The sequence below is a fragment of the Leiobunum rupestre genome, chromosome 2 (genome assembly GCF_980474605.1).
Source record: "Leiobunum rupestre chromosome 2, qqLeiRupe1.1.hap1, whole genome shotgun sequence".
Classification (NCBI taxonomy): domain Eukaryota; kingdom Metazoa; phylum Arthropoda; class Arachnida; order Opiliones; family Sclerosomatidae; genus Leiobunum; species Leiobunum rupestre.
In genome coordinates this window covers 56,229,292-56,251,968 of record NC_143385.1, presented here as the reverse complement: position 1 = coordinate 56,251,968, position 22,677 = coordinate 56,229,292, and the positions used below count along the sequence as shown (strand labels likewise).

Below are 22,677 nucleotides of genomic sequence, written 5' to 3'. Positions count from 1 at the left end.
TCCGGATTTGTTGAATGACGTCACTGCTCTCTGTAGGAGGCGCTCGGAGGATTCGCCCTGGTAGCTCCCAATGAAATACGAAACGTTTTCGGAGCACTCTTTTGTTTCCCTCCGACTCGTGAGTTGGGGCAGCCGGGAGCACTCCGGGAGCACTCCGGGAGGGAGTACCTTGGTCAATGGAAGACGATCCTCCCTCTCGGAGTTGCCCCTTTTTTTCCAATGGAATACGATTTTGATTTTGGAGCACTCCGGGAGTGCTCGGAGGTTCCCAATGGAAAACGCTGTAAAAAGAAAACAGATAGAACAAGTTGGCAAGCCAAAATATACCTCTCCTCGGAAGAATTGTCCCTAGTGATATTAATTTCTCGAGATGACCCTTAAAGATATATAACCGCAACTCAGAGTTATTTACAAAAACGTAATCCCGGTTCTATCCCACCCGGTAAAAAAAATTTAATTATAATTAAAATAATTGAGACGAAACAACCGATTTTAATTTATTCAGAATATTATAAATTAAGTAGTTACAACAGTGAGTTAGACGTACTAAAACAATGCACAATTGAATTTAACCCTTTTTACAGTACAAGTTTATCAGTTAAATATAATACGAAGCAAATTTTAATGAAAGAAATATCTACCAAGAATGTATTTATTTATACCCAGGGAGAATGAATATGTCGAGACTATTGACGGACACGTTGAGGCCCTAACCACGTCACGCTAAGGGGGGGGGGGAAGGAGGCAGTCTTATTTTTGCATCCTCGCAGCCGCGTTAATCGCGTCGAAAAACGAATTTTTAAGAACCAATGAGATTGCAGTATTATTTGATTTTATTAAAGCGGAGGAGCATACCGGGGGCCCCAACGCAACGGGTGGAATTGGAGAAACGCTAAAAATAATCTCGACATATTCATTCTCCCTGAGTATAAATAAATACATTCTTGATCTATAGAGGGTATTTGTATTTTTCTCGCTTACGAAATACTTGCCGCATCTTTAACGATCATTTTATTTCAACACTCGCCCTTGATGAAGATACCGTAGAATAGCTATATTCGACATCTGGTAGTGGACGACTCGTAGACTTCCAGTTGACGTTGTGACACATACCGCATGAAAAAGACCAATGCCGTCCAATTTCCAATATCATATAATGAATCGCACACCCAGGAAATAAATGACTGCAATCGTAGATATCCAAATATCCACACCAAATGTATTAACAAGAAGCAAAAACCTTACCATCAACAAAGCACAGAAAGCCACTTGACTAAACGATAGCTCGTATATCAATAAACGTTAAACCAACGCCTCTGCATTAATACAACTATATTTAAGTCGAAAATAAAACCCGTAAATAAATAACAAAAAACTAACAAAGTGGACCACCCACGGGTTTTACCCTTAACCCTCTTATCTCTGCTGACTGCCCTAAAACAAGATTTGACCTTTAGAATTTCATACGTAAAAAATGTAGACTTCAAAAAAGCGTAACATGTATCGGTGGTTCTGTGGTAGCTCATTCGCCTGTTTACCGTAACCCTCAGCACTCGGTCCGTCCAATAAGTCCAAGATTCTTCACATATACAATACTAGGAAATTATACTACACCCAAAGACGAAAAGAGGGCGCTTTTGGAAAAACCTTTTCCCTAATTCCAAGAAACTGCGAACGCAGTGAACAGTGCCCCCGCCAGCAGTAGGCACAAGTAGGCACGTGCCTATGTTCAAAAATTTTAGGCCTATTTTAGGGGCCTCTAAAAGTTTAAAAAAAAATGCCTCTGGGGCCTCCAAATGTGATTTTTAAATTTTATTTATTTTTAAAAATTGGTCATCTAGCCCCCTAAAAAAGAACTCCCATTCAATTCCAATTTCCAAGAGTCCTAAATGGCCCTAACAAAACGTTCCCTTTTGAACCACCTATACTCGAAATCAATATTACTTGAGTACACAAACAAAGGCAGCGAACTCTGTGGTTTTTGCTTTTGGTAGTGTACTCTGTTAACATTGATATACAGTATATGACAAAAGACTTGCCCGGGACGGGGAAGTCCGTCGTGTAAGGAAAGCAGCAAAAGAAAACCACCTATTCGCCTCAGTGATAACTTAGCTCCAACCAACACAATAAACATAAGCTTAGTTTCCAGGAATTCTACAAAAGGGGGCATAAAGTGAGAAACTGGATTTCTTTAATACGACTTAAACCGTTGCAACGCTTAAACGAAGGGAAATCCCAGCGGAGCTGAAGTCGAAGCGTAAAGCATCGTACCAGTCACTACTTTGAATAGAGAGCGTCCTGGGGATTAGGGTTTTTTCTTTTTTACTCCTTGTCCCTTTTGCGAAATCACGTGATATCAGTGACCACTGATCGTAGAGAAAGGACCTAGACCTTCGGTGGTCGGACTTGTCTCAGATAACGCGCGTTTCTTCATTTCGTTTTCTGCTCCTGAACAAACAGGTAGTTCTCAATTTCGATTCTCTCCCAGTCAAATTTTTTCCAAGTCTCTTCCGAGACTAACTTTGCCAATACAGCCTTTTTAAAGGCTATTTAGCTGTTTTAAGCTAATTTTTAAACAGCCTTTTTCAAGGCTAATTAGCTATTCTAGCTAAATTATTCAAAAAGCTCTTTTCAAGGCTAATTAGCTATTCTAGCTAAATTATTCAAAAAGCCTTTTTCAAGGCTAATTAGCTATTCTAGCTAAATTATTCAAAAAGCCTTTTTCAAGGCTAATTAGCTATTCTAGCTAAATTATTCAAAAAGCCTTTTTCAAGGCTAATTAGCTATTCTAGAAAAAATATTCAAACCGCTTTTTTCAGGGCTTTGATATAGCTGGTATTATTAAAAAGTCTGTTTGAAGACTACATAGCTTTAACTAAGCTTTATTTTCTTAAACCTTTTTAAGGTTATTTCACTATTAGTATATAGTAGTAGCATTTTCAAATATGAGTACCAGAAAATTTTTATCTGTGTCCCAAAAATGAGAAAAATGGAAAAGGGAAGATAGTTTCGTTAGTAATCAGAAAGGTGCAATGGCACGTTTTTTGAAATCGTCGGCGCAAAGCCATAACTATAGTTCTGAGAAAAACCTAGTCAAAGAATTGGGAAAGGGTTTAGAATCCTTGGAGACTGATAACAGTCACTGTTTTAGTAATACTGCTGAAGTTCTTCCAAACGTCAGTACTGATATGGAAATGGAACTGACTCATGAAGGAGAAATTGCAGAAGTAATTGCAAACCCCAACTCTAACCATGCACAAAATACATCAAACAACGTGTCCAATTCAAAATAAATGGGCTTACACGCGTTGAATAACTTGGATATTAGTCTAGATAAAGATTGCCTTCCAGTTCAGCCTAAACTAAATCCTTTTCCTAAAAGATTAATTGGCGGTAAAAATCAAGGTTTCAATTCTTCTTGGTATGACAAATATCAAATGATTGAATATTCAGTTGCAAAGGATGCAGTGAATTGTTTTTGTTGCCGTCATTTTTTAGGCAGTAGAAACACTGCATTTCTAAAGGGATTTTCGGATTTTAAAAACATGGGGACACAATTCGAAGAACACTTCACTTCCAACAAATCTTCTCACCAACTAGCCTACAAAATGTACTTAGACTACATGGAATCCAAATCCCGTGGATCAATAGTTTGCCAGGTTAACGACCACCATAGACTAGACGTTATTAGAAACAGAGAGGTCCTATCTACACACGTGGAAGTGATTATTTTACGTGCCCAACAAGATTAAGCACTTCAGGGGAACACTTAAGGTCTATTCACACGAGCCAACTTTTTGATCCAACTAGATGAGTCAACTTTGAGTTGAGTAAACTAGTTGGTTCGTGTGAATAAAAGTTCGATGAGTTGATCCACCAAAAAAGTACGCGAGAAAAAAATGAATCACTGATCCATTTTTGCTGACTCAGCATTTTGATTTGAAAAGTTGGCTCGTGTGAAAAGGTCTTTACAAATCCGCCGACAATATTGGGAATAGGGGAAACTTTATTGCAATATTAGATATTTAAAAAATGTCATGTTTTAAAAGCAAGTTTAGTGAGAAAAATTATTGTTCAAGAGGTCAACTACTATAGGGTAGTTTGGGCGCTTGCCCAACGTGTTTAGCTCCGGGGGTCCGAATTAAAACGTAATAATTAGATTACTTTGAAATTTAAAATTGTCAAAATTATTTTAAGCACTAAACAAGAGGCTGTTTTACACATCAATATTAATTTAATAAGTTAAAACACAACAATAAAACAGTTCAGCTTGAAATAGCGCGAAACTAGACAATGGCCACTGTAGTCTTCCCCCTTAACAATGGGGGAGACAAGCCTAAATAAGTAGTTGATGAATTAGGGTAAAGAGGTAATCGTAGGGTGGAATTCTTCGATTAAAAGTAAAGTTGGTAATATTTATTTGTAAATAATATACTTAATAATAAAAAATTTATTAATTTAATAATAATAAAACTTTTATTAATTTAATAATAATAAAATTTTTATTAATTTAATAATGATAAAATTTTTATTAATTTAATAATAATAACATTTTTATTAATTTAATAATGATAACATTTTTATTAATTTAATAATAATAAAAAATTTATTGATTTAATAATAATAAAATTTTGAAATAATTATATACAATTTGGCTAGTTACAGAACAACAAAAATTACAAAGGAGTTTTTTATGGGGGCCTCTTAATCACGCAGTGCCTACTCGCGAAAAAATCCTGGCGGGGCTACTGGCAGTGAACGCAGTGATTTCAAGAAACTGCGTACGCAGCGATTACTCTTTGCTCCGAAAATGCCCCTCGGAGAGGTAAAAATAACCCTGCAACTGATATATTAGGACCGACAACATGTAATGCGCAAGGTCGCCCACCATGAAGATAGAGAGAGGACCGCAGATACCGGAAAATGATCTATGTGGACCAAAGGCAACAAACACACTCTCTAAAGCCACCAAACCAGCACGCCTGCACCAGGGAAAGCATCAGACGCGGTTACAGAACGTACGAAAGTGCTTAGTCTGCACAACGGAACCAGGCTGGTTGTTACGTGGAGATTTTAACTGAGTGGTCAAAAGGGGAAATCGTTTTTATTCCTAGAATAGATTTAGCCCCTTCGAATACCAATATGCCCTTCGCGTTAAAGAGACGACAATTCCCATTTAGGATACCATTCGCAATGAAAATAAACCCTCAATAACGTTGGTATTTACTTATCGGAACCAGTTTTCGCACGGTCAGTTATACGTGGCATTTTTCCGAGTCACCTCGATGAAAAACTTAAAACTAAAAATCATAGAAAGCGATTACCAATGTAAACTCATAAAAACAAAAAAATTTCAATAGAAATGGTGTTTATCAAGAAATACTTTGATTTGCATCTTTGATCTACATTAAATTATTCTTTGTCTTAATTTCGTAAAGCTTAGGACTTTTTCCCAAATTCCGTTAGTTATTGGACTGATTTCAAGTAAATTAAAGTTCATGGAAATAGACATTGTATTTGGAAAAGGTATTGTTAAACCTAGGTGCAACCTAGGAGCAACAAACACAATACCCCACACAAGGAGAACGCAACCCGTCAAAAGTCGTGGATTTTCTTGTGTACATTTTTCATTGGCTAGACGCTTTAGCGCCCGCTGCCGCCGGAAGGGGAAAATTCCAAAATTGTCTTCCCCTTTCCGTAAAACGTTCAGCGTAAAGGCTCGTCCAATGAAATTTGTACACAACACTGCGTTAGAGTGTTTAAAGGCTAGCTGCGTTCTCCTTGCGTTTGTTGCTCCTAGGTTAAACTAACCTCACTTTATGAAATGAACTAGCTCAAACCGATAGACGGTCTCTGCTCAAACCCACCCGTAAAGCGGGCCTTCAGCTAGTCTATACATGTATAATAAATCTCTAATTTATTTATTTTCCTCATTAATATTAACTTTATTGTTTCAAACAACAAAAAATCTAATTTTACATATACCGAAGCTACTTTCTATTGACGATTTTTTTAACTGAAATTGACAACTTCACATTTTCGTGAAAACCCATAGAGATTTATTTTGGTATAAATACGTGTTTATTCCGATGTGGTTTTTATTCCGTTCTCTGTATTATCACATTATGGCACGTTATTCAATAGCAGATCGTACGGAGATAGTTGCTCTGTAGTATGGAGAAGGTGGTCGTAAATTGTTTACTAAATGCAAAATTCTAAATTTCTAACACTCATTTAAATGCTGAATTATCATAGAACATTTTCGAGCAGTAAATACTCGGGGAACCTTCAAGATATCACGTATTCAATTTCATCGATATTGTTTTTGGAATTCTGGTGAGGTCCTTCGGAATGAAAAATAATTTTATTTTCGGTTATTTTTCATTAAATTTTACTTAAAATAAAAATAATATTTAGTTCAGTCGAAAAATAATATTGTCTTACGACTTCTACTGCATCCAAAAGATTCTAGTTTTTGATTTTTCCAATTATTTGGTTTACCCATTTAGCATATGTAACATAATTACTCATAAGTATGCCACTGTACCTTTATTCCATTCAAAAATCTTCACTAACGGTTTGTTTCACCACAAACCAGTAAAAAGGTGGACTATGTTAGATTTTAACCTTTTTATTCATCCTAGTAATTTTGGAAGTCACACTATTGGCTACTAACATATTTATTTCAGCCAATGGAAAACCTCTAAATTGGGAAGGAATTTTTTGCGTCGGAATTTTAGTCAGCCCAATGTAGCTTTATTGAAATTTATAAACTCGGTTTGTGTGGATGAAGTTAAATAATGAGTAGTTTAGAAAAATAAAAGGTTGGGGAAAATGACCAATACGGTTCAGTGATCGCTTTCCAAAAATGGAACAAGTCGTCGAAGTGGGATATTCCACCAGCGTTTTTAAAACCCATACCGAGCCTAGAAGAGTTAGGCCTAGGCTCAAAAGAATCTGCAAAGACTCCAAACTTGTAGATGCCCCAGAAAAGCTCAACCTGAATTTCAACTATTTTTTTCCAATAAACCTGCTTCTTAGCCTTCTTTTATTTGACAATGCAAAATTATTTTAGAACGCGAGTCTCCGAAAATTTCATTAATTGGCAAATTCATTGCATTAACAGCACTGGACACTATATTGTATCTCATTTTAACTACTAAGCCTTGGTTGTTCAAACAGGTTTGTTTACTAAAATAATGGCCGTCGATTTATCAGACGTAGAGCTAATTGTGCGATGGCATAATCGGCATTTGAGATTCGATGACGTCAAATATTACATCAAATATTACGTAGAGTACGGATGACGTAATATCTGTGAAACAAACCGTTAGTGAAGAAATAGAGCTAGTGGCATACTTATGAGTAATTATGTTACATATGCATTTAGTCAATTTTCAATCGCGTGTAATTTCGTGAAAAAATTATTTTGTTTTCAACGACCTTACGCTTTTGTCATGTTTTCGAGGTAAAAAATGAACGAAGGGGGTCGGAAAATACGTCATTAAAATCGAGGTACTCCAACGCCGCCGAGTGAGGCGTTTTAGAACGTATGTCTACGGGCGAGTAAATCGAAGCCAGAAAATCGCGCCAGACTATAGACTAAATATAATGTTGCTAGTACTAATACAACTAGTAGGTTATGTTACAAATATTACTTCTTGACAACTTCCTGGGAGGATGATTTTATTTTAGCGCCTATGCAATGGAGCACGATTTTTGCGAAGATCTGGTCATGGAAAACTTCGATCACGCGTACCGCGCTTTTAGCGGCCACGTCAATCTCCTCGCATCATATGTTAATTTGCGTGTATGAATAATCCCGATAGGGGCGCTACATACGACCAAAAACCTACTATCGCCAAAGGCAGGGCATACAAGCGAATTCTCGGAAAAATGTTTTTTCTTCGGATTTCCACTTTCCTTTATAGAAAAAACAAGGTATAGTAAGTTAAACTATCTTTTTGCAATATATTTATGTATAATTCCTTGTTAAAAAAATATTACTTTATAAATATTTATAATATAAGAAAAAGAGACGCGTTTTTTACGTGAAGGCGCCATATTATAATGCATAGTTTAGAAGGCTGTAGAGGTGTTTAGAGCGTTTTTATGCACAAATAATGTATCTCTTAAACTTTATAAATCTTTAATAATAACAAATCTTTATTAATAGTATGTATATATAGCAAATTCAAGAGTTTATAACCGTTCTTAGGTAGTATTTTCTGTAAATCAAATTAGTTTTAAGAGTAAGAATCTTAAAACTAATATCATTGAAGATAAAAGATGCTTAGGTACATCTTTGGAAATAAATAGGTAAAATATAGAAATATTCATCACAATGCCTTCGTGTTGAGTACCATATTATACATCAAACCATGTAAATAGAAAAATTATTAGTCGGCATGATTTTGTACCAAAAGATACACAGATGGTCTGCAGCCTGCATTTCAAGGAGGATGATTTCTGTTCAGGTTTGTACCTTTATTATGGAAAACATTTTCAGTCAGATAAAATTACAAACCGGCCCTTACTAAATATACAATATTATTCTGGGTTTAAAAAGATGAAAGCTTAAAACTTGTTGAAACCTAAAATTATAATTTTTTGCGCTTATAATATATTTTAACTTAATATTATTTAATTAAAAATGTTAAAATAATATATTTATTTATTTATTTATTTACATGCGTTTCAAGTATTACGCAATAATACTATGTTGCTGGCAGCATAGGCTGGCAGCATCTACAGGAAGTTCTTGGTTTCTGTTTAACTCTTTTGTAATTTATCAACACCGTTAAAAATTATAATCTTTAAAAAAATATTATACTATTATTTAAATACTAACCTACTTTCGGTTCAATTAAATGTTTTTTAAAATTCATTTTAAAAAAGTTGTTTTTAGTTGATTTTTCCTATCTGACTAACGTTAAATTTTGGTCGTAGCGGAGCCTTGGCGGAAAATATTATATACACGGTAAATTCAGGCGATTGGCGGGGCCGCTAAAGCGCGGTACACGCGATCGAAGTTGGCCGTGGTCTGGTGGGTAATCGCTTCGTTACAACAAAGATAATTTAAACTCGTACCCTAGATTCGAATACTGAGAGCTTTCCCATTGACGGTTTTATTACGAAGCGTTTACCCTTTTCCGGCACGTGACCTCAGAAAAATCGGGCTCCATCGGTTGCGGTAAGGCGCAAACCATGGAGCGAATTTATTCTGAGTTCCAGCGGGAAGTGGTTAAACGCTATCGGCAACGCACGAGAGTGATTTCGAATCTAGGGTACGAGTTTAAATTAACTTTGGTTACAAAACCTTCAATAGGAAAGTTCTCATGGTCAGCGTTGCCAGACGCCCTATAATTATAGGGAAAATCTATAATTTTGTCACAAAATTTTCAGTGCTATATAATTTGAACAGTATACTATATAGGGCATTTTTTTCGATTTTTCGATATTGATGACCTATAAATGTGTTTTTATTATTTTTAATATTTCACTTTTTTTTTCATTTAAAATTTCATAAACATTTAAATTACCGCCAAATACAATGTGTCCTATAATTTGGACTGGAAATCTATAATTTTTAGTCCTTGGGTCTATAATTTGATTTTGACTATCTGGCAACGCTGCTCATGGTACGAAGTCTATATTATCGGTGGCACCATAAAAAAAGATTACGATTATTATAAAAAATGATAAACGCTAAAAATTATCGAAGCCCCTCAAAATTTGGATTTTTGAAATTATCGGCTCATAATTTGTCTTTTTTTTCTGTCTCTCGGTACTTTAGAAGGAAATGTTAATGGTCAGCACGTTAGATGTGAAACTAATATAAGGGCTGGTCTGCTTGTTTCCTAATTGAACGGTTTTCAACTTAAAAATCACGTCCCAACACCATAGAAAAATCTATATATGCGAAATTTAAATGAAAAACCACGAAACAAATTGGATATTAATTTAAAAAAAACTTCAAGGGTTTAATAAATTGAACTTCAAGAACTACAATATTGGGTTACAGGATTACTTTAGGGCTGCTTAAACCACTTCCAAACTACAACTATAGTTTGATCATAATAATGTACTAAACCTGGAGAGCTGTTTTTTATAGAAAACATTTTCTACTATTGAAAATTGTAAGGGGGTATATAGTAATCCTTCAAGACTTTTTAAATACATACACCAGAGTAATAACATGAAAAAACAGAAATATTATCACAACTGCTGAATATCCTATTTCTTAATAAGACTTTTTGTAAACAAAAACCAGCAGTATAATTTTAATTAGGGAAGTTTAAATAGTCTATGTTTTATTTGGACTTTCACAAGTAATTCCCAATATTTCTTCCATTTTTATAATAAACCTATAGAATTCTAGCAATTTTCACAGAGAACATTTTTTTCACACGTAAAAAGTCAATTTAAAACATATTGACACCAGTCGCAGTGAATTTTAATGACGTTCACTTAAAGTTTCTTTGCGATGAAATTAACACGACTACGAAATCACACGCACAAAAGGGTCCATAAATAGCTATTTTTTTAGTTTACTCGCACACTTTTTAGAAAGCGTGGTTTTTCAATAGTTTATTTGAAAAATAGATATACAAGTGTTGAAAGAACACAAAACTACTACAACGGAATGAACAACGAAGTGTTTTTTATCGAAGCAAAACACAAAACGCTATTTCTTATGATTTTTTTGCTTTTTAACTAGGATGATAGTTACTTTTTTCACATTTCCAATTATGATTATGAGCACTACCGATGTACTTATGTTCAAAAGGAAATATTTTATTATGGTTGCTAGTACACACAGAACCAATTTAAATACATCTAGAGTTGAATCATGTATCGGAAAAAAATTCCTGTTGTAAATCAGTCTCTTAAAGGGTCATATTTTCCAAATGGTTCTAAGTGTCCCTAAATAATTCTCAAAACCCCCAAACGATAGTTTTTAGCATAAATAACTTCCATAGGAAAAAATATGTTTGAAATCTGGCTTTACTTGGAAATGTTTTGATACAGAAATTACGCATCAAATCATACCATTACTAAACATACGAGTCATGATGAAAAGTTATGCAAATGTCATGACAATTTTAATTCAAACTATAATCGAATTGTTCAATATAGGATAAAATCATACGAAAAACGATCTGCAGAATATTTACCATATGATGATGTTGGTAATATCATCAAGTAGGTTAGAATTACAAATTCATGATTTAACGTTTTTTACTCTGTAAATATACTTAAATTCATAAATAAGTGAACCAAGGCTCTATTACATTTGCTCAATATAATAATTCAAAACTAACTTATCTTAAAAACTAGCAATTGGGGTTCAATTCTTTTAAAAGCTTACTCATAGTTTACTCAAATTTCCAACAGACTTGCTTTGTTTGTTTATAATGTCAGACCAAAAAATTAAACTGGCCTAGCGTGGTATCACTATTGATCTCCTGTAAAGTAGTTAGGCATACTATGAATGTAATGATATTTACCAAAACAATTGGGTAAAACAACGTAAAGAAATGTTTTTAAGCTTTCCAAAATATGTAGCTTTGAATATTTCCACAAAAAATAGATATTTTTTAGATATACGATATAAATAACTCTAATAAAAACAGTTTTAAATTAAAAGAAGTTATCAGCACCTAAAACGTTTTTCTCTCTTTGCGATACTCCAATTGAGTGAGGAAGTAAATGGTTTAAAAAAAAGTGATGAAAAAATGTGTCAGTAAAATTTATCCCCGCCAAAATTCTACTTAACAAATTCCGGTAATCAATTATTTTTGCTATTTCTGGTCGTTTTAGGTTTCCGTTTCTTTTTAACATCCTCACTTCCATCACTGTCATCCATTTCTTCATCCTCGTCATCATCATCCTCCTCATCATCGTCCTCTTCTTCTTTGATGTCCTTATCTTTTTCTTCATCATCATCGTCACTGCTACTACTTTCGTCACTTAAGTTCACTTCCTTCTTAAGTTTGCTAATAGTTTCTTTAATTTGGCTCTTAGAGTCAGATTTGGTTTCTTTGTCTTTCTTATCTTCCTCCGTTGTGAATTCTTCAACATATGTCTTCATCGCGTCCTGTTTTAGCACATTTATTAAAGGTTGGACGCAGCTGCTAGGAATGATGCTCCCTTTAGAGAGGAAGTGTAAAGTTCTTGTATTAATACAATAAAGAGAAATGCCCCCAAACTATTATCATCATTGTGTCAACATACCAACTATTCTCTGATCTTCTTCTGTTCTCATGCGAACAACTTGTAATTTTGCCGTGTGAGTTCCAGGCACGGAAGACAAGACGCTTTCAACTTTGTTCCATATTGATAATACCGAACCGGACAAAACGTGATAAATTCGGCTACGCAGACCTATTTCACAATGGAAGCCAACCAAAGAGCGTCGACATGTACCATACCTAAAAAAAATGTCAAAGCTACTTAAAGTTGAAAAATGGTTACAAACTCAAAACTGACCAATAAGCATGACTGCATGTCTTCTCAGCTGCATTGAACTGCTCTTCCCAGTGATTTTGAGCAGTGTCATTTGTGGCCTTTTTGTACTTCGCTTTGATTTCGGCTAGCGATTCATGTTTGGCTTGGAGACCTGTGTTAGGCCTGTATATCCTAAAAAACTTGTCCTTGTCTGTCTTTTCACCTTTAACGCGACGATTCTGCATATCTGCTACAACCAACACAGCATTTTTATGACCGTTACGAACCTTTTTGCAAAATAAAACCTTATGAAGGCCAAGGCCTCAAATGATTATGATGAATGGTGTGTAAAACTAACCAAATTAGAAACATAGAAGCCTTCATCTTTTCCAGTTAACTCTTTCCATATTTCCAATGAATCCTCCCAACTTAGGCCACGTTCAACACTCACAGTATGTAGTTCCGTACCTGCTGTTCCAGTGGCATGCCTCTGTACAAATATATTACAACGGATCCTCTTAACTTTATCACCGGCTGTGCCTAAATCCAAGATTCCTAGATCAAAACGTCCAGCTTTCTTGGCTTGGCTAACAACTGCTTCTAAAGTATCAGTGAAGTACTTGAACAGTAAGTTTTGTAGTATAACAGGCATGCCCAATATGCGATTCAGGAACTTGCTCATATTATTAAAATCTAATAAAATTGGTGACATTAGGTAATTAGTAACAGCCATTAAGATTTCATTGACACTACCTTTATCCAAAGATTGATATCGGCTGATTGGGTCTTCGGTGACTAAGCCCACTCCGAGCAGAGCGTCCTTTACATCTAATCATAAAATATTACTCTTTAAGTATCAGGTAGCAAAAAATTACATGCTCTAGAACCCATCTTCATAGAAATATTATAAAACTCAACATCCCAGTAATTTTTACTCATTAAAAGAAGTGAAATAGTGAAGTCTAGTCATAAAGTGTATATGACTCAACTTAAATAATGTAAAAAGATTGCGTTAGAAAAAAAAACTACACAGTATAATAAAAAATAGATCATATATTCCAACAATTTCTAAAAAAAAAATTATGCATGAAAAAGGCAAAATATTTTTTCCAGTAAACTCAAATTTTAATTAAAAACGGGCCTTGGCAATTTTGGTCATATCACAAAAATTGTTAGCATCTTTTTGTATTAGAAATCCATTGTAACCCGGCCACCTGAATTGAAAGGCTTAAAAAGTCGCTCGATGACTTAGGCCTAAGGTGGTGCCTTGGGTATTAGCCTAGCTGATTAGATCTCGGAATATAGGTTTTAATTATTACTTTAATTAAAACGAAGGTAAGCAAAAATGAAGAGTAAAAATAGAATGGTCTAGACTTATGTGAAGAATACCTTCGAAGAAATCTCCATCATAATCTGTTGGAGGAGGAACCAAGGGACTTTCCATTCCCATAATGGCACGCATGACTGTTTCCAAAGCTGTTCTACCATACTAAAATAAAGCTTTTGCTTAGTAAAGAGTAAACAACAGAAATAAATTGTTGTGTACTTTATTATCAATATTGAAACGACTCAAGTCCCTACTTTCCGTCGCTCTTCTATCACCATGAGTTAAAGCACCCTAAATTTGTAAAATAATACATAAAATTGTTATAGCTTCTATAACAACAAATACTTACTAAGCTTTCGAGTCGTTTGGCTACGATAGAAGCGAACCTCCTTTCGCCGGCTAAGTCTGAGATCAGGAATAAATATTCAGGAGCATTAACTTGATTAGATCTGTGTGTACGACCAAACTGTTGGATGGCTCGGTCTGCACTCCAAGGCAGTTCTAGGGTTAGGTGAACACGTCGAGATTGATTAATGACTCTCCTATCTGCTTGCAATGAAATACCAGAGCTGGCTGCTTCTGATATAATAGCAATTCTCTAAAATTATAAAAACAATTATATTATAGTAATATTAGGCTTAGCAAAAATAAATCTTACCTTCTCGCCATTCATAAATCGTTGCTTTTCAGTAATATTTAGAGTTTCCAGTGGTGCATCAACTTCAGATCTACTTTCATATTGAATTGAGCCATCTTCATTACTAACCACTCGTCCTTTACGGCCAGTCATCTAAAATTTGAGATGTAATTAACTAAAAAAAAACCCAGCCCAGTCTTTCCATATACATATTTTTAGAGGTGGGCGGGTACCCGATACACGAGAAATACCCATTCGGACCCGAGCTTTATATTTTTAAATATTCAAACGTGATCGGGTATTAAATTTTTGATTATTTTTCCCACCAATTATTCGGGTATTCAAATTTTTCCGCCAATTATTCGGGTATTCAAATTTCACCAATTGTGACATAGGCAAACTGAAACCATCCAGGACTATGATAAAGTTAGTTAAACATATCGTCCAGGACTATATTCTAGTCTTTGCTATCAAAATGATCTCAAGTTGTAGTTCGTTGATAGTATTTTATCATATGTTATAGCAAAAATGTGATAAACATTAAAATATGTATAATGAAAACCATATTAAAATATATAGAAAATAGAAGGTTTTTGGTACTTTAGAAAAATTGAATTCTAATTATTTAATTACCTTACATAATTTCACTACCTGACATTTTTACTACCAGATATGTTTATTTTTCGTTAGGCTTAATTACCTGTGTACCCATTAATAATTAGCTGCCCGACCCGATAATTGAAAGGAAATATTTCTGATTACCCGTACCGGATCTGAAACCCAAAAAGCACTACCCGCATACCCCTACATATTTGAATAATACAAACCTCTGCAACATTTTCAGTACCACCTAATTCGTCAATAAGATGGTCTAATGTATTTGGTGGTAATTTATCCCCCAATTTCTCTAATTTTTCTAGAAGACTTTCTTTCATAGCTATCGCACGTTCAACAGCATCAGCTGGGGGAGATTTTATTGGCTCACCTAAAAAAAACCATAGCTTATTAAAATGTACAATAACAATAGAAAATTTATTTTAACACACTATTTGCTCCGTTCTCTTTTGATTTCTTTGCTTTCTTTTTTACTTTCTTTTGCTTCTTTCCTTTTTGTTTTCTCGTTGCCCACGGATCTTCTACAATTGTTGAGATTATATTAAATCAAAACAAGCAATAGAGAAAATGAAAATTTGCAAACAACACCTATTTGCAAATTAGTGTTCGAGGGAATATTACAGAGAATGTTCTACGCAAGGTGTTGTAAGCGTTAGCTAGTGAAAACTTATTTACCATATAAAAGCATTGCAAATCAAAGCAAGCATGGGGGAAAATGGGTCTTTTAGTATTTAAGGTTAATCCCGTAGGCTTAGAATATAAATAAATCTTAGGCAATAAACTGTACCATCACTATCCGATTCTTCTCCAAATGGATTGAAATCATCACTCCCATGTTCCGAATTAGAAGCATTCGGACTATAATAGTCGTCACTCTCCTCGGCTTCGGAATTAGGGTTGGAAGGTGCAAAATCACTGTCACGACCATCTAAGCTACTTTCATCAGACATAATATATTCTTTGTAGCGTTTCACTCCTTGCCTGGCTTGTCGAACTGGCTTTCGCTTCACACCAGAGGAAGTAGTTGGTCCCGGCGATTTTGGTGGGCTTTTAGATCGTTCAAGAATGGAATCCAAACCCAAGAGGTGCCTCATTTTCTTGCGGTTTGGTGCAGGAAAATGCTTTTCAATTAATGTTTGGAATACACCCTTGGCAGTTGAAACAAAATCTGTCAATTCTCCTCCAGCTTCCTCTAGCTGTTCCAGTGTACGAGCTTCGCCGGTAGATTGGAGACCAATCACAACACACTAAGGTAGAACACACAATTTTAAAGACTTAAACTGAAAGGAATACGGGACCAAGGTTTAGCTGAATAAAGGCTAGGGCTTAAGTGCAGTTTCTTAAATCATACCTTCCCATTCTTTACAGCTTCCCTTGATAAAGAAACTGCATGTCGAACTTTGGAGGCAATACAGAGATACTTGAAAAACCTTTGATGAGAGGCCCAAAACTGTCCCCACATAGTTTTCTTTGAGCGGTTATCTCCGTCCATAATTTCAATTGCCTGTTGAAATTTGGCTCTGGCATCTACCCACTGTATCACACATTAAAACCATTTACGAAACACAGAATTACAATATTAAATATTAAAATAGGTGATTCTAAAATACAATGTCAACAAATAAATTTATAAAAAAGTTAATTCTTTTGGCGCACTCTCTTGATAAATTAGTAGATTGTAGCTCAAGCAATTTTGCACGCGAGGAAAAAGAAGCACAAGCTCAAATACTTTAAACATACCACAGAAAGTAACCAAATCATGTGACCACCGATCTATTTCAGAATCACCTATTGAACAAAGAAACTAACCAGCTCAACTGATGAATCATACATATGAACAAAGTCCTTAGTAAGGGGAATTTCCTCAACTTTGAATGTTACACCAGCAAAACTCAACTGTCGTGCTATATACATTCCTCGTAGCTGAGATAAAAAGCTATATTAAGTGAACAATTTACTAAAAGTGTATTTTAATTTGAAATTTCTTTACTTTCATATCCATGGCAACTAATTCCATAGCTCCAACTCCACGTTTTTCCACAGCAGCAATGAAATCTGTAAACTCACGGAACGGTGTTCCTTCTCCCCACAAACCCAGCCTAGTCATATAAGCCATATTCTTGGGTTCAGAAGCACCTGAAAACAGTAAAATAATGAAAACTATGTCTATAGCAAGAAAATTAGGATATAGAAATTTCAAACCTGTGGCACTGGCGTAAACTACTCTAGCCTTTGGAAGCCTATTTTGTAGTTCTAAGACTGTTAATCCAGTTTTTGAAGGTTTCCCTGAACCAGTTGGACAAAGGTTTTTGGCTTTGTGACATTCATCAAATACAATCTTTCAATTGTTAATTAAGGAATAATTGTTACAATTCGACTCAATAGGGAAGGGAAAATGCTATATTTAGGGTATAGAATACGAAAAGTAATTAAGCATATCTCATTTGGCATCTTTTGTTGTCAATAAATACCGAGTGTATGCCCAAAAATAAAAGCAACAGAAAATAGTCATAGGTATAATAATATAGCATATAAAAAGGATATGAATAAAAGTTTGTTATTTACTTTAAAAAGGGAACTGAATCAACACCTATCTATAGTTATAGTAGCAATTGAAACTTGAGCAGCTTGTTTCTGAAGCCATTATTATGCCATTAAAAAATAGGCGCTAAGTGTGGATAAAATGGCTACAGAAAGTCAACCCTAGGGTGCGTTCAACAAGTCAAAAAAGTCTCAGCGCTGAGCATCGAATGAAAAAAAGTTGTTGCATGGGGTTAATTTCCGGTTTTGATGCAAGCCAATGGATTCGATGCCTATCAAAGATAGTGCATTCTTTTTCAAGCATGTGAGCATGGTGAAATTTTTGGCGATGGAGTATGTAAATGTTACATTGAAGGATGGTCTAATTAAATCTTCTCCAACTTCGTCATCATTACAAAGCTAATTTACAATAAAAAAAGCTATTTTTATTTTTTTATTTTCAGCTTCCACCATCTTATCTATTCGCTGAAATCACAATCCGAGAAATAAAACTGTAGAACAACCTATACCGCGTCACGATGGGAATCAAGAAACAAATTTCTTTTAAAATTTTGTACAGCGCTGAAATTGGAATCACTTTTTTGAGAAAGCATATTTTAGTTGTTGAACGCACCCCTAGTCTATATACCAAGGCCTATTTTAGACTACAGAAATTGAGCAAACGCCGTAAGGATACAACTCCATCAAAATCTTCTCCACACCAATGCAGAAGTTGTTTCAATCTCGTTTTGTATTTTCCACCAGACTGGCTTTCTCCAATAAGTGAAGAGTATGTGGCAAAAATAACACCTTTCTTCATACTTCCATTAATTTTTGACGATATCTTGGCATATTTAAACTAAGAAGTAGAATTCAAAAACATTTAAAATGACAAAAAATCAGCAGACATCAAAAACATTAAAAATGACAAAAAAAATCAGCAGACATCAAAAACATTAAAATGACAGAAAATCATAAGTAACTAATTTACTTTGTTAAGTGCATGAACTTCAATTTTACTAGCTCCAATATCTCTCAAGTCACGTTCCGAGTCATATTTTAAATCGTTAGAAACACTCAACCTGCAAAAAAGTTATAAATTTATTATCAAAATTCAGATTTAAATGCGAAATGACTTACCATAGAGCACGTTTACGTCCCAGTAAATAATTTTCATAAATAATTCCAGCTAATGTGCGACCTTTTCCTACACCAGCACCGTCACCTTTAACCAAAGAGATATCGCTTTAGATTCAGATAATAATTAGTTTTAAGAACATGAATCAGTAAGGATGTGTAGAGAGTGTTTTGGTATCAGTTCTGTTATTAAATAGCAGTTCATTTTTAATCATTATTTAGAATATTCAATGTACTAATTGTTGATTAGTTATTTGTTGATCTCTTTACTCCTAATGTGTTTTGACGGGAGTTTTTGGGGTAGAATAAAACACACTCTTGATGTTACAAGCCCCTAGCTTCGAGTATGCAAGCATTGTGTCATCAAGGGATACAACAAAACAGGAAGAAGCAACAAGTACACATCTTGTTAATTGGAAAGTCAAATAATTATTAAAACAATCTGTAAAATTGATTAACTGAATATAGAAAATAATTTTGGGTGTAATAAACAAATATTCAGAGTTATAAAATACTTAATAATTTTCTAATGATTTTCAATTTTGTCAAAAAACTGGTATCAGACAGTTTTAGTTCAATTAACTGAACCAATCCGCACATTCGTAATAATAAGTATCCATACCTATAAGATATCCTGCCCTGGATCCATCTGGTAGAAGTTTTTCATGTTGTTGCGAAGCGTACGTGATTGCTTCTAATTGCAAGGCAGAAAGTAATGTTCTGTCCATAACTTCTTCTGGTATCGCGAGCGTGTACCATACATCGGGTGGTTGAACGCTAGATAAAGAACTGGTTTCTACAACTGGATCAGGATGTCTTTGCCCAACTTTCACTGTAAAAACCAGTATTATTTAGCATTGCTTACTTAAGAAAATGTTAAAGGAAAATCTTACATTTTGCCGGCATGTAATCAGCGTAGGTTTCAGCATGTCCCAGTTCATCTTCTTCTTCATCGCCTTCTTCAGTTTCATTTTTTTGCATTTCATTCTAAATCATAATGAGCAAAGGAAATGATTGAAACATTCAAGGATTTGGTACAATATGCATAATTTCACCCTTACAGCGTAAACATTCTTTGCCCGCTCCGCAGCCCACGCCTTGGCCATATAATCAGGCCTCATGCTCTGAAGACTTTGAAAATAACTGTTCACCATACTGCGAAAGTACGGACTGCTAGGGTCCATGTAATCAGGCATGCCTATGCCTTGTTTAGGGAGGCGCCCGGCTTGCTGCATTAGTTGATAGCTTTTTAAGACGTTAGCCATTACAGATGGTGGCATCATGTTCATGTTTGGCATTCCCACGTGCTGACCCATCATCCCTTGATGCATCATGTTTCCACCCAACATTTGATTCATCTGCTGCATTGGATTGGGCATATAAGGCTAAAACCAATCAAATTTAAGTTTAATAAACAAACCATACAATAAGGAATAAAAAAACAAGTAGTCAGTTACATAATACGGTGAATTTAAGTGGCTGCTGTTGTTGCTAGTAGCACCAATGTTAGCCCCTCCTCCTGTAGCCATTTCTTCGGGTTTCAGCCCAGACTGGTTAAGCGCAGCCGAGAGTAAATCATTGACTTCCATTTTATAAACAAGCTACTTCATTTATTTTAAACAGATAATCATTTCTGCAGGGGAAAAATTGTAGCAAACAGGCAACGTCTGTCAAACACACCACGAAATGGTTTACCTGGTTTCCTACACTATAAAACCACTGGTCTTCACATGATTAACCCAAATCTTGATTCTTTTATTGAACACTTTTTATCTAAAAATTTAAAAAATGCGCTATAATAGATGAGAACCAAGGCTTAATTCACCTACTACTAAGAAAGTTAAATATTTAAAGATTATTGATTATTACAGCTAAATTGACATAAGAAAACTTTACGTTTAATGGCTATTGTAAGTATATATTGTGGAATAAAATACTACTTAGATCAGTACTAAAATAATAAAAAAGAATAAACACGTTCTCAGAGTCTCTGACTCAAATTTAATCCCATTGAAATTAAAGAATATAAGAACCAAGGCTTATAGAAAGTTCGCGGCATTTCGCCGACAACTAGTTACTACGCATTTCAGATTTATCATATTTTTTACAAAACTGTAATCGATTCAAAAACGTATTAAACCCACAATTAAATTAATTTTAATCAAATTTACCTGCAAAGAGAAATTTCGAAAACTTCAAAGTCATACAGATTACAAAAAGCAAGAGCAAGTGTTCAAAAACAAATATTCAAAGAAAAGTTTACGCGGCTATAGCGATTTTTAGCGTTTGGTTCTCGAATACGACAAGTGAGGGCGCTTTGCAGGGTTTTAATTCCTAAGATACTAAACTACTACAAAAGCATGATTAGAATGTTGTTAATTTAAGTGTACCTTCGTAGGTGGTTATCCTCCAAGGTATAAGTGGGTTTGAGCGAAATTAAGCTCCAACGGGAACTTTGGTTTTTGGCCGGTTCAGTACGGAGCGCCGTACAATAAACATTTCAATGCGTTATTTTCGAGGATATTTTAATATCAACATTTAGAGGTCTCAGGTTTTGGCTATTTCAGCGAAAGAATTTTGGTAGGAAATACAGTTGAAATGTTACTATAGTAGGATGGCAATGTTGTAATTTATAAATAATTCTAAAAGTAAATTTTTTTCTAAATTTTTAATTCAACAACCGGTATTAATAATAATTTTTACAAGTAAATTTATTTTATAGTTTTCTAAGTGTTTCGAAAGGGAAAATGGATGAATATTTCAATAAATGCTTAATAAAAATATAAAAATAAATTAGGCTTAGGCTTACCTAGTTTTTTAGATGATCTAGAATAATATGGAGGTAGGCCTTGGTTGAATGCATTGTGCAAATGCAGCTAATCTAGTTAAATGAAAACAACACGTTTACACAGAAACTGTAAAACTTAATCTTGCAGAAAAACACTTCTGTTTTACCAACTGATGAATACAATCCTACTCTACCATTAGCTGCTATTATTGTACTCGCAACATCAGGCTACATACTATTTATTACAATGTTGTTATTCTTTAGAAAATGTTTAAAGGTAACTTTTTATACTTTCAAAATGATTTTTATGATTTAATTTTAAATGTACTTACAACTTAGACCAAAGGTTATTTGCAAAGCTGTTGCCCCTCGGAGTATAATTGCAACTTTTGCTATTGTTGTCAAGTTTGCGGTGAGGCTTGTAACTGCAAATTACCCACACTGAACCATTGTTTGGATGTAGTTTGTCCTACTAAGGAAGTAAATACATTAGTTTTACTAGAAATCCTAATAATTACAAGATCAATTTTAAGTTTTCTATTATTATTTCTTAGCAATGCAATTGCAACTCCATGTGGAAAATGTGTGATGGTTGTGGTCCTTCTTGTCAAGTAAAAAAACTAGAATATTGATGGAGCTTATTGCATACTCTTGATAAAAGGAGTCACACAGGCCATTAGGGATAACAAGATTTTTATTTTTTACTTTGAAATCACTTCAATTTTAGAGTGGTTTCCCTAATGTGCTCTGCAGACTACTTTTATCAAGAGCATGGGCCAAATAATGATAAATCATAATTTGGCCCATGTCAAGAGTATGCAACAAACTCTCATCACTACAGATTGTTTTTGGAATTAACCTATTATTAATTTTTTAGTGTGATTTTCAACCTACCAACTGCAGTACTATAAATTGTGGTTGTTGCCAGGTTTCATTCAAAAGCGCTTCATAAAAATACTAAATTGAAATCTAATATAGATCAATATTTACATACTTTCTAGCTATTATATCCTATTTATATCAACTGCACAATTTTATTATTTGAATAAATGTTTTTGTTATTGATCACATTTTTCTTAGCTTCTTTTCAATGAACCGTATTTTCAGTTCCATAAAATTAAACCTTAAGTATCATCATAATACCTTTAAGTATGAAAATGAATGATATAAGTTAATGATAGACCAATTGCATAATTAGAAGTT

At 34.4% G+C, this 22,677-nt stretch overlaps 2 protein-coding genes across 3 annotated transcripts; one reads left to right on the top strand and one right to left on the bottom strand.

The window, feature by feature from the left end:
• Positions 1-9,964: 9,964 nt before the first annotated feature.
• sno (Protein strawberry notch) lies at positions 9,965-21,193 on the bottom strand. Of its 2 annotated transcripts, none has more exons than XM_090165888.1 (25): positions 21,077-21,193; positions 20,382-20,459; positions 20,144-20,319; positions 19,748-20,071; positions 19,580-19,673; positions 19,309-19,518; positions 18,690-18,774; positions 18,541-18,631; positions 18,247-18,408; positions 17,232-17,367; positions 17,020-17,165; positions 16,839-16,952; positions 16,381-16,563; positions 15,817-16,276; positions 15,461-15,550; positions 15,242-15,399; positions 14,436-14,567; positions 14,127-14,375; positions 13,997-14,068; positions 13,840-13,939; positions 13,204-13,278; positions 12,809-13,143; positions 12,493-12,737; positions 12,238-12,434; positions 9,965-12,153 (listed from the first exon to the last, which is right to left on the bottom strand). In XM_090165888.1, the coding sequence occupies exons 3-25, from the start codon at positions 20,273-20,275 to the stop codon at positions 11,792-11,794; spliced, it is 4,152 nt and encodes a 1,383-aa protein (XP_090022014.1). In that variant the 5' UTR covers positions 20,276-20,319; positions 20,382-20,459; positions 21,077-21,193; the 3' UTR covers positions 9,965-11,791. The 2 variants fall into 2 exon arrangements, with proteins under 2 accessions (XP_090022014.1, XP_090022013.1); XM_090165887.1 differs by lacking the exon at positions 21,077-21,193 and adding an exon at positions 20,858-20,990.
• Positions 21,194-21,413: 220 nt separating this feature from the next.
• Positions 21,414-22,544, top strand: LOC149958475 (uncharacterized). Its single transcript, XM_090165889.1, has 5 exons — positions 21,414-21,528; positions 21,623-21,751; positions 21,814-21,954; positions 22,029-22,085; positions 22,352-22,544. Exons 1-5 carry the CDS (start codon positions 21,523-21,525, stop codon positions 22,424-22,426), a joined length of 408 nt encoding a protein of 135 aa, XP_090022015.1. The 5' UTR covers positions 21,414-21,522; the 3' UTR covers positions 22,427-22,544.
• The last annotated feature ends 133 nt before the right edge of the window (positions 22,545-22,677 follow it).

Coding starts and splice junctions, on each gene's coding strand:
- sno (XM_090165888.1), bottom strand. CDS start 20,275: ATGGAAGTCAATGATTTACTCTCGGCTGCGCTTAACCAGTCTGGGCTG. Junction 19,674..19,747: donor GGGCAAAGAATGTTTACGCT/GTAAGGGTGAAA, acceptor ATTATGATTTAG/AATGAAATGCAAAAAAATGA. Junction 13,940..13,996: donor GTTTCAATATTGATAATAAA/GTACACAACAAT, acceptor GCTTTATTTTAG/TATGGTAGAACAGCTTTGGA.
- LOC149958475 (XM_090165889.1), top strand. Junction 21,955..22,028: donor TAGTTTGTCCTACTAAGGAA/GTAAATACATTA, acceptor ATTATTTCTTAG/CAATGCAATTGCAACTCCAT. Junction 22,086..22,351: donor GTTGTGGTCCTTCTTGTCAA/GTAAAAAAACTA, acceptor TTAATTTTTTAG/TGTGATTTTCAACCTACCAA.